At 43.3% G+C, this 12,281-nt stretch overlaps 1 protein-coding gene across 2 annotated transcripts in view; it reads left to right on the plus strand.

Moving 5' to 3' along the window:
* Positions 1 to 10,752: 10,752 nt before the first annotated feature.
* LOC144503074 (uncharacterized) overlaps positions 10,753 to 12,281 on the plus strand; it is a 111,740-nt gene continuing 110,211 nt past the window's right edge. For both annotated transcript variants that reach the window (XM_078227577.1, XM_078227584.1), the window contains exon 1: positions 10,753 to 10,821. In XM_078227577.1, the coding sequence (XP_078083703.1) occupies positions 10,789 to 10,821 (33 nt within the window). In that variant the 5' untranslated portion in view covers positions 10,753 to 10,788. The remainder of the gene's footprint in view (positions 10,822 to 12,281) is intronic.

Genomic DNA, 12,281 nt, shown 5'->3' on the forward strand with positions numbered 1-12,281 from the left:
ATGGGCAATAAATGCTGGCCTTGCCAGCAATGCCTATATCCCAAAAATGAAAAATAATATTTGGGGGCCAACACTGTCTACCATCTTCCAGTCTGAAAAGCAAACATCTTCAGAACTTGCTGCTCTCTGTCCTTTTTTTTATCCAATTGCACATTGACCCTCAAGGTTCATAAGCCTTAAATTTGTTAAATCAATATTTTATGTCGAACCTTGTCAAACACTGTCTTAAAATTCATATAGACAACATCCACTACATTTCCTTCATCAACTTTCTCTGTTATTTCATCAAAGAATGAATCTAGATTGGCCAAGCATGATCTGCCTTTTATAAACCAGTGCTCGTTCTCCTTATTTAACTCAGCTTCACCAAGTGCTTGTTGGTTTTTCCCAATTGAGGATTCCAAAATCTTCCACACCACTGATGCGAGGCTAATTGGCTTGTAGTTACTCGGACTGTCCGTGCGGCCTTTTTGAATAAGAATGTCACATTGCCACTCTCTAATCCTCTGGCACCTCTCCATACCCAAGGATTAAGACAAACCTTTCCACTATCTCCACCCGCACTTCCTTTAGTAACCTGAGTTACAAGCCATCCAGATCATAGAAACATAGAAGATAGGAGCTGAAGGAGGCCATTTGGCCCTTTGAGCCTCCTCCGTCATTCATCACAATCATGGCTGATCGTCCAACTCAATAGCCTAATCCTGCTTTTTCCCCATAACCTTTGATCCCATTCACCCCAAGTGCTATATCCAGCCGCCTCTTGAATGCATTCAACATTTTGGCATCAATTCCACAGGCTCACCACTCTTTAGGTGAAGAAATGTCTCCTCACCTCCGCGCTAAATGGTCTACCCTGAATCCTCAGACTGTGAGCCCTGGTTCTGGACTCCCCCCACCATCGGGAATATCCTCCCTGCATCTACCCTGTCTAGTCCTGTTAGAACTTTATAAGTCTCTATGAGATCCCCCCTCATTCATCAGAACTCCAGCAAAAACAATCCTCACCTCAGTCAATCTCTCCTCATACATCAGGTGACTTATCTACCCTGAGCAGTTAGCCTTTCCAGTACCTCCTGCCTTTCAACTTTCATACTATCTATTGCCTCCAATATAACTGATATTCTTTCAGATTCCTCATCTTTAGTAATCACCAATATAGGGAACTCATTAAGTATCTTAGCCTTGTCCTGTGGCTGTTATAGGTCAGGTTAGAAACTCCAAAATTCTTTATGGAGACCGCCCGAACCGTAAGTTTTGCAACTTGAATTTGGCTAGGATGAGCTTGATACATTTTACTTCAGGTATGATTCAACAACCCACTAGGGAGCTTTTATCAAACAAAGTTTATTTAAGAATATAGTTAACATGTATAGAAAGAAAATTAGCAACACCTTTTATCAGTTACAAGCAAAAAGAAACCAGAAAGAAAACAACCACAATAATGTATTAACCCTTAATTAAATATTAAAGCAGTTCCAACAAAACCAAAACTTTCATAGACAAAACCCTTTTCACAGGCTTAGCACAGCATAGATTAAAATCTCACTTGACTGGAGTTGAGTCTTTTTGAAGCCTGCACTTTCCTTCTGGGAGGCAAAACATTGCCTTGAGATAACCAGCAGAATTTCCAAACAGAACAGGGAGACAGAGACGGAGACGGGACTGGGAGCATTCTGGCCAAGTTTGCCGATGATACAAAGATAGGTGGAGGGGCAGGTAGTATTGAGGAGGTGGGGAGGCTGCAGAAAGATTTAGACAGTTTAGGAGAGTGGTCCAAGAAGTGGCTGATGAAATTCAACGTGGGCAAGTGCGAGGTCGTACACTTTGGAAAAAAGAATAGAGGCATGGACTATTTTCTAAACGGTGACAAAATTCATAATGCTAAAGTGCAAAGGGACTTGGGAGTCCTAGTCCAGGATTCTCTAAAGGTAAACTTGCAGGTTGAGTCCGTAATTAAGAAAGCAAATGTAATGTTGTCATTTATCTCAAGAGGCTTGGAATACAAAAGCAGGGATGTACTTCTGAGGCTTTATAAAGCACTGGTTAGGCCCCATTTGGAGTACTGTGAGCAATTTTGGGCCCCACACCTCAGGAAGGACATACTGGCACTGGAGCGGGTCCAGCGGAGATTCACACGGATGATCCCAGGAATGGTAGGCCTGACATACGATGAACGTCTGAGGATCGTGGGATTATATTCATTGGAGTTTAGGAGGTTGAGGGGAGATCTGATAGAAACTTACAAGATAATGAACGGCTTAGATAGGATGGACGTAGGGAAGTTGTTTCCATTAACAGGGGAGACTAGGACGCGGGGGCACAGCCTTAGAATAAAAGGGAGTCACTTTAGAACAGAGATGAGGAGAAATTTCTTCAGCCAGAGAGTGGTGGGTCTGTGGAATTCATTGCCACAGAGGGCTGTGGAGGCCGAGACGTTGAGCGTCTTCAAGACAGAAATTGATAAATTCTTGATTTCTCGAGGAATTAAGGGCTATGGGGAGAGAGCGGGTAAATGGAGTTGAAATCAACCATGATTGAATGGTGGAGTGGACTCGATGGGCCGAATGGCCTTACTTCAGCTCCTATGTCTTATGGACTTCAGCTTCTTTCTTGCTTGATGACCCTGCTAAAACTAAAAACTAAACTGCAGCCTCAGAACTCTCGAAACTGAAACCTTAAACTCACTGGGGGAAAAAACTGTCCAAAAAACACATGACCCTTTCTCCTAACAATGCAGAATTGTAAAACTGATCCCGGAGTAAACACAGACAACCCCACTTAAGCCACTTAAGAAGCAATAAAAGGACAATTCCAGTCAAGTCAGCAACAACAATGACATCACTGAAGCTGTGAGCTAAGAAACCACTGAAACTGAGATGTAGAAATCATGTTTATAAATAACCTTTCTTAAAGGGACACTAACATCACATGGCACTAGACATATATCACCCTCTTTGTCCTATATAGGGCCCACTTCACCTCTCACTACCCATTCATTATTTACATCTGGTAGTAGATTTATGTTGACTGTCATTCTATTCTCATACTCGCCCTGTTCATACCTCTCACAATCTTATACACCTCAAGAGACTAGGAATCCTGCAACAATTAACTCACCTCCTGGCTCTGCAGTGTTTTTCTGCCATCTACAAGGCACAAGTCAGGAGTCTGATGGAATACTCTCCACTTGCCTAGATGGGTGCAGCTCCAACAACGCTCAAGAAGCTCAACACCATTAAGGACAAGGCAGCTTGCTTGATTGCTCTTATTTTCCTCTCAACCCATTTTATTTGATCTGCTTCTCATTTGAAGCCTTCATTTGACATGCATCCTATATCCTCCTTTTTTGTTTCATTTTAATCATTATCTCCCTTCTCAACCTAGGAGCCCTGTTTTTGGCTCCCTTAACTTTCACCCTTTTTGGAATGTACCTAGCCCATACCTGAAGCATCTCCACCTTAAAGATTACCAGTTACAATGCAGTAAGATCAATTAATGACCTCATATGAAAGCTCCTAGGTAGCAGTGATTATAAAATGATTGAATTTCACATTCAGTTTGAGTGAGAGAAGAATGGGTCTAAGACTAGTGTTTTAAACTTAAATAAGGACAATTATGAGGGTCTGAGAATAGAGCTGGTGAAAGTGAACTGGGAAATCATGTTAAGGGATAGATCAGTAGATATGTAGTTGTGGACATTTAAGGAGATGTTTCAGAATATTCACAATAGATACATTCCAGTCAGAAAGAAAGAGTCTCAGGAAGAACGCACCATCCATGGGAAACTAAAGGAGTTAAAGATAGTGTCAAAATGAAAGAAATGTGTATATTTCGGAAAAGATGAATGACAGGGCAGCAGATTGGACTGAATATAAAGAACAGTAAAGAATGATTAAAAGACTAATAAGGACAGAGAAATTAGAGTATGAGAGAAAACTAGCTAAAAAGATAAGAATAGATAGTAAGAGTTTCCAAAGTTTTTAAAAAGGGAAAGATTAAGTAAAGTGAGTGCTGGTCCTCAAGAGGGTGAGAATGGGAAATTAACAATGGAAAATAATAAATGGGGGATAGAAACATAGAAACATCGAGACTAAAAGCAGGAGGAGGCCATTCGGCCCTTCGAGCCTGCTCTGCCATTCATTTTGATCATGGCTGATCATCAAATTCAATATCCTGATCACGCCTTCCTCCCATAGCCTGTGATCCCTTTAGCCTTAAGAGCTATATCTATTTTCTTCTTGAAATCAGATAATGTTTTAGCCTCAACTACATTCTGTGGTTGTGAATTCCACACATTCACCATCCTCTGGGTGAAGACATTTCTCCTCACCTCAGTTCTAAAGGATTTACCCTTTATCCTCAAACTATGACCCCTAGTTCTGGACTCTCCCACCATCGGGAACATTCTTTCTGAATCTACCCTGTCTAATCCTGTTAGATTTTTATAAGTTCCTATGAGATCCTCTCTCACTTTTCTAAACTCTAGTGAATACAATCCTAACCGATTTCGTCTCTCCTCATATGTCAGACCTCCCCTCAATAGCAAGGACATCCTTCCTCAGATAAGGACGCCAAAACTGCACACAATATTCCAGGTGTGGCCTCACCAATGCCCTATACAATTGCAGCAAAACATCCCTATCCCTCAACTCAAATCCTCTCGCTATGAAGGTCAACGTACCATTTGCCTTCATTACTGCCTGCTGTACTTACATGCTTACTCTCAGGACAACAAGGTCTTGTTGAATATCCACCTCTCTCAAATTACACCCATTCAAGTCATAATCTGTCTTCCTATTATTGCTACCAAAGTGGATAACCTCACATTTATCCACAATATACATGCATCTGCCCACATACTCAGCCTGTCAAAATCACACTGAAGCATTTCTGCATCCTCCTCACAGCTCACACTCCCATTCAAATTTGTATCATCTGCAAATTTGATTTGATTTGATTTAATTTATTTTTGTCACATGTATTGGTATACAGTGAAAAGCATTGTTTTTTGAGCACTACACAGACAAAGCATACCGCTCATAAAGAAGAAAAGGAGAGAGTGCGGAATGTAGTGTTACAGACACAGCTAGGGCCTAGAGAAAGATCGATTTAATGTGAGGTAGGTCCATTCAAAAGTCTGACAGCAGCAGGGAAGAAGCAGTTCTTGAGTCGGTTGATACGTGTCCTCAGAATTTTGTATCTTTTTCCTGACAGAAGAAGGTGGAAGAGAATATGTTCGGGATGCGTGGAATCCTTAATTATGCTGGCTGCTTTGCTGACGCAGCGGGAAGTGTAGACAGAGTCAATGGATGGGAGGCTGGTTTGAGTGATGGACTGGGTATCTTCTCGAGCCTTTGTAGCTTCTTGCAGTCTTGGACAGAGCAGGAGCCATACCAAGCTGTGATACAACCAGAAAGAATGCTCTCTATGGTGCATCTGTAAAAGTTGGTGAGAGATACCAAATTTCCTTAGTCTTCTGAGGAAGTAGAGGCATTAGTGGGCTTTCTTAACTATAGTGTCGGCATGGGGGGACCAGGACAGGTTGTTGGTGATCTGGATACTTAAAAACCTGAAGCTCTCGATCATTTCTACTTCATCCCCATTGATGTAGACAGGTGCATGTCCTCCACTACACTTCCTGAAGTCGATGACTTTCTCCTTCGTTTTGTTGACATTGAGGGAGAGATTATTGTTGCCGCACCAGTTCACCAGATTCTCTATCTCATTCCTGTACTCTGTCTCGTCATTGTTGAGGTGCGACCCACAACGGTGGTGTCATCAGCAAACTTGAAAATCGAATTGGAGGGGAATTTGGGCGCACAGTCATAGGTGTATAAGGAGTATAGTAGGGGGCTGAAAACACAGCCTTGTGGGGCATCGGTGTTGAGGATGATCGTGGAGGAGGTGTTGTTGCCTATCCTTACTGATTGCAGTCTGTGGGTTAGGAAGTTCAGGATCCAGTCGTGGAGGGAGGGGCTGAACTCCAGGCTTGGAAGTAATACATCCAGTTCCCTCTTCCAGATCATTAATATACAATGTTAACAGTTGGGGTCCTAGCACAAATTCCTGCAGAACCCTACTAGTCATTGACTGTCAATCAGAAAAAGAAGAATTAAACAGATTTTTTCTGTCTCTTTTCACTGTAGAAGATATAAATAACATCCCAGAAATAAAACAGGGGGTGAAAGGGAGGGAGGAACTTAAAACAATTACAGGGTACTAAGAAAATTATTAGAACTAAAAGTTGACAAGTATCCAGGTCCTGATGGGCTTCATCACAGAGTCTTAAAAGAAGTGGCTGCTGAGATAGTAGATGCATTGGTTTTAATTTTCCAAAATTTCCTAGGGTCTGGAAAATCAAATTACAAAATAGCAAATGTGACTATTAAATAAGGAGACAGAAAGCAGGAAACTACAAGGAAGTTATCGGAACATCTGTCATTGGGAAAATGCTAGAATCTATTATAAAGGAGGTTATAGCAAGGCAATTAGAAAATCTCAGAGCTATCAGGCAGAGTCAACATTTGTTTTGTGAAAGGGAAATCATACTTGACTAACTTATTGGAGTTCTTTGAGGACATAACAAGCAATGTGGATAAAGAGGAACCTGTGGATGTGCTGTACTTAGATTTTCCGAAGACATTTGACAAGGTGGCACATCAAAGGTGATTGTACTAAATAAGAGTTCATGATGTAGGGGGTTACATATTAGCATGGATAGAGGACTGGCTGGGTAATAGAGTAGGCATAACTGGATCATTTTTGGGTTACAAAATGTGATGAGTGGAGTGTCACAGGGACCTCAACTATTTCCAATTTATGTCAATGATTTAGATGAAGGAACCAAATTATGCTTGCCACTGGAGTTCCTCAAAGTCAGTCTGAGATATTTATTGTAGAACGTGACAGAGACCTTAATCCTGAGTCTTGGATTAAACATGTTGCTCAGTTATTTTTTAACAAGTTATCCTTTATTCATTCTCAACGTGTGGGGATTACTTAACCCCAGTTGTAGCTGAAAATGTGATCATCAAACTGACCACGTGAATGAATTGGCTTAAGATATTTGTGGCTTTAAGATTTTGTGGTTGTAACACTGAACTGCCCAAGTTCAGATACCCATTCAACAAGAACTAGGGAGATCGACCTGTAGATTGATTGCAGAAGATAATGGAAATACTGAAGGGACTTCATACTTATAGGGCATAGAACATGAAACAGTGCAGCACAGGAACAGGCCCTTCGGCCTATGATGTTGTGCCGAACATGATGCCAAATTAAACAATCCCTTCTGCCTGGCCTTGGTCCATATCCCTCCATTCCTTGCATTTTCTTGTGCTTATCTAGAACAAAGAACAAAGAAAATTACAGCACAGGAACAGGCCCCTTCGGCCCTCCAAGCCTGCATCGACCATGCTGCCCGACTGAACTAAAGCCCCTTACCCTTCTGGAGACAATATCCCTCTATTCCCATCCTATTCATGTATTTGTCAAAATGCCCCCTAAAAGTTACTACTGTATCTGCTTCCACCACCTCCCCTGGCAACGAGTTCCAGGCACCCACCACCCTCTGTGTAAAAAACTTGTCTCGTACATCTCCTTTAAACCTTGCCCGTCGCACCTTAAGCCTATGCCCCCTAGTACTTGACTCTTCCACCCTGGGAAAAAGCTTCTGATTATCCACTCTGTCCACGCCCCTCATAATCTTTTAGACTTCTATCAGGTCGCCTTTCAACTCCGTCGTTCCAGTGAGAACAAACCAAGTTTCTCCAACCTCTCCTCATAGCTAATGCCCTCCATACCAGGCAACATCTTGGTAAATCTTTTCTGTACCCTCTCCAAAGCCTCCACATCCTTCTGGTAGTTAATCTAAATCTAAATTAATCTTAATCTAAATGCCCCTTAAACGCCCTTATTGTATCTGCCTGCACCCACCACCCCTGGCAACGCGTTCTGGACACCTACCATTCTCTGGGTTAAAAACTTGCCCTTCACATCTCCTTTGAACTTTTCCCCTCTCACCTTAAGTGCAAGCCCCCTAGTATTAGACATTTCAACTCTGGGAAAAAAGATTCTGACTGTCAGCCCTATCTATGCCTCTCATGATTTTATAGACTTCTATCAGGTCTACATGTGACTCCAGAGCCACAGCAATATGGTTGACTCTCAACTGCCCTCGGGCAGCTAGGGATGGGTAATAAATACTGGCCAGCCACTGAAGTCCATGTCCCATGAATGAATAAAAAGAAAAATCAGGTCTCTCCTTATCCTGCCCTCCTCCAGAGAAAACAACCCTAGTTTGTCCAACCTTTTCCTATAGCTCATGCCCTCTAATCCAGGCAGCATCGTGTTAAACCTCCTCTGCACCCTCTCCACATCCTTCCTGTAATGCAGCGACCAGAATTGAACACAATACTCTAAGTGCGGCCTAACCAAAGTTTTCTAAAACTGCAACATGACAGTCTGCCTCTGGCAGACTGGACAAATCCCCAGGGCCTGATGGAATCTATCCAAGGCTTCTCAGGGAGACGAGAGATGAAATCGCTGGGCCTCTGATGCAAATCTTTGTCTCGTCACTGGACACAGGTGAGGTCCCAGAGGATTGGAGGATAGCTAATGTGGTCCCGTTATTTAAGAAGGATAGGAAGGATAACCCGGGAAATTATAGGCTGGTGAGCTTGACATCCGTGGTAGGGAAGTGGTTGGAGAGGAATCTCAGAGATAGGATTTAGAAAGGAATAAACTCATTAACGATAGTCAGCATGGTTTTGTGAGAGGGAGGTCATGCCTCACTAACCTGGTGGAGTTTTTTGAAGAAGTGACTAGAATGGTTGATGAGGGAAGAGCCGTGGATGTCGTCTATATGGACTTTAGTAAAGCGTTTGACAAAGTCCCTCATGGTAGGTTGGTGCAAAAGGTTGGATCTCATGGGATAAAGGGGGAGGTGGCTAGATGGGTGGAGAACTGGCTTGGTCACAGAAGACAGAGGTGGTAGTGGAAGGGTCTTCTATCCGGCTGGATGCCTGTGACTAGTGGTGTTCCGCAGGGCCCTGTATTGGGACCTCTGCTGTTTGTGATTTATATAAACGATCTGGAAGTAAGTTTGCGGATGACACGAAAATGGCTGGACTTGCAGATAGTGAGGAACATTGTCAGAGACTACAGAAGGATATAGATAGGCTGGAAATTTGGGCAAAGAAATGGCAGATGGAGTTCAATCCAGATAAATGCAAAGTGATGCATTTTGGTAGAACTAACGTAGGGGGGAGCTATACGATAAATGGCAGAAGCATAAAGGGTGTAGATAAGCAGAGGGACCTGGGTGTGCAAGTCCACAGATCCTTGAAGGTGACGTCACAGGTGGAGAAGTTAGTGAATAAGGCATATGGCATGCTTGCCTTTATAGGACGGGGCATAGAGTATAAAAGTTGGGGTCTGATGTTGCAGTTGTATAGAACGTTGGTTCGGCCGCATTTGGAATACTGCGCCCAGTTCTGGTCGCCACACTACCAGAAGGACGTGGAGGCTTTAGAGTGAGTGCAGAGGAGGTTTACCAGGATGTTGCCTGGTATGGAAGGGCTTAGTTATGAGGAGAAATTGGGTAAACTGGGGTTGTTCTCACTGGAAAGACGGAGAACGAGGGGTGACCTAATAGAGGAGTATAAAATTATGAAAGGCGTAGATAGGGCGAATGGTGGGAAGCTTTTTCCCAGATCGGTGGTGACGGTCACGAGGGGTCATAGGTTCAAGGTGAGCAGGGGAGGTTTAACACGGATATCAGCAGGACGTATTTTACACAGAGGGTGGTGGGGGCCTGGAATGCTCTGCCAGGCAAGGTGGTGGGGGCGGACACACTGGGAATGTTTAAGACTTATCTACACAGCCATATGAATGGAGTGGGAATGGAGGGATACAAAAGAATGGTCTAGTTTGGACCAAGGAGCGGCGCGGGCTTGGAGGGCCGAAGGGCCTGTTCCTGTGCTGTATTGTTCTTTGTTCTTTGTTCTTCTGTTCACATTGGCACAGTGGTTAGCACTGCTACCTCACAGTACCGGGGACCCAGGTTCGATTCCCGCTTGGATCACTGTCGGCATGGAGTCTGTATGTTCTCCCCGTGTCTACGAGGGTTTCCTCCGGGTGCTCCAGTTTCCTCCCACAGTCTGAAAGACGTGCTGGTTAGGGTGCATTGGCCATGCTAAATTCTCCCTCAGTGTACCCGAACAGGTGCCGGAGTGTGGCAACTAGGGGATTTTCACAGTAACTTCATTGCAATGTTAATGTAAGACTATGACTAATAAATAAACTTTGACTTTGAGGGATTTTAATTAGGACAGTTTTATACCTCAAAACCGTAAAGGCTTACAGAACCCCTCGGAGAGCAGTCAAGGTTAATGGATCATCTGAAAGATGACAGCAATGACAGTGCAGCACTCCCTCAGTATTTTCATGGTGAGGTTCCAGTGTTTTACTACGGAATGAGCATGGTTCAGGGACAAACTGGGTGCCACAATTACCAAATAGATTCTAATGGTAAGTTACGTGGGCAAATACCCAAGAGATCAAGCTGCAGAATTACAGTTCAGATAAAGGAGATAAAAGTAATGAAACATTGTCACTCATTAAACTGCAATTCAACCTTTGCTTTCCTTTGCAAAATGAAAGTTCAACCAGTTGTTCTTATTTAAAAGGGCTAAAGGAAGTGTGTTAAAACCCTTCCAAATTGCTTTCATTTTCACTTGCCCATTTCAAATAACTGTTGAGTTAAAACAGAGGAAACAAGAAGCCATGGCAGAAGGGAGACAAACTCTGGGGAACCAGGTAGGCTGAAATATGATAGAAAACAAAGCGTTGGGAATATATTTGGCACATTATTAGGAAAAGTCTATAACATAGAACATAGAACATTACAGCACAGAACAGGCCCTTCGGCCCACGATGTTGTGCCGACCTTCATCTGAAACCAAGATCAAGCTATCCCACTCCCTACCATCCTGGTGTGCTCCATGTGCCTATCCAATAACCGCTTAAATGTTCCTAAAGTGTCTGACTCCACTATCACTGCAGGCAGTCCATTCCACACCCCAACCACTCTCTGCGTGAAGAACCTACCTCTGATATCCTTCCTATATCTCCCACCACGAACCCTATAGTTATGCCCCCTTGTAATAGCTCCATCCACCCGAGGAAATAGTCTTTGAACGTTCACTCGATCTATCCCCTTCATCATTTTATAAACCTCTATTAAGTCTCCCCTCAATCTCCTCCGCTCCAGAGAGAACAGCCCCAGCTCCCTCAACCTTTCCTCATAAGACCGACACTCCAAACCAGGCAGCATCCTGGTAAATCTCCTCTGCACTCTTTCCAGCGCTTCCACATCCTTCTTATAGTGAGGTGACCAGAACTGCACGCAATATTCCAAATGCGGTCTCACCAAGGTCCTGTACAGTTGCAGCATAACCCCACGGCTCTTAAACTCCAACCCCCTGTTAATAAAAGCTAACACACTATATGCCTTCTTCACAGCTCTATCCACTTGAGTGGCAACCTTTAGAGATCTGTGGATATGGACCCCAAGATCTCTCTGTTCCTCCACAGTCTTCAGAACCCTACCTTTGACCCTGTAATCCACATTTAAATTAGTCCTACCAAAATGAATCACCTCACATTTATCAGGGTTAAACTCCATTTGCCATTTTTCAGCCCAGCTTTGCATCCTATCTATGTCTCTTTGCAGCCTACAACAGCCCTCCACCTCATCCACTACTCCACCAATCTTGGTGTCATCAGCAAATTTACTGATCCACCCTTCAGCCCCCTCCTCCAAGTCATTGATAAAAATCAATATAAGGCAAATATATTTCTGTAAATGTCAAGAAGAGCAAAGATTGGACCACAAATATGCATTGCCTGTACGCATATGTGTGTGTGTCTCTGTCCGTATGTGTGTGTTTGTGTGTCTCTGTCCGTATGTGTGTCTCTGTCTGTATATGTGTGTGTGTCTGCTCTCTGTATCAGTGCTTGGCTCTGTGTGAATGTGTTTGTGTGTGTATGACTCTGTCTCTGTCTGTGTGTAACTCTCTCTCCTCTGTCTTTATGTGAGTGTTTGTCTCTTTCTGCCATTTGTCTCTCCCTTTGTGTTTCTTTCTATTTGTGTCTCTCCCTTTGTGTTTGTGTCCTTGTCTCACTTTCTTGTGTAAATGTTTCTGTCTGTCTCTCTCTCTCTCATGCTCGATGTGAATATCTCCAATGTTTTGCGCCTTTCTCTTTCTGTCTCCTTG

Source organism: Mustelus asterias, chromosome 2 (assembly GCF_964213995.1).
Source record: "Mustelus asterias chromosome 2, sMusAst1.hap1.1, whole genome shotgun sequence".
Lineage (NCBI taxonomy): Eukaryota > Metazoa > Chordata > Chondrichthyes > Carcharhiniformes > Triakidae > Mustelus > Mustelus asterias.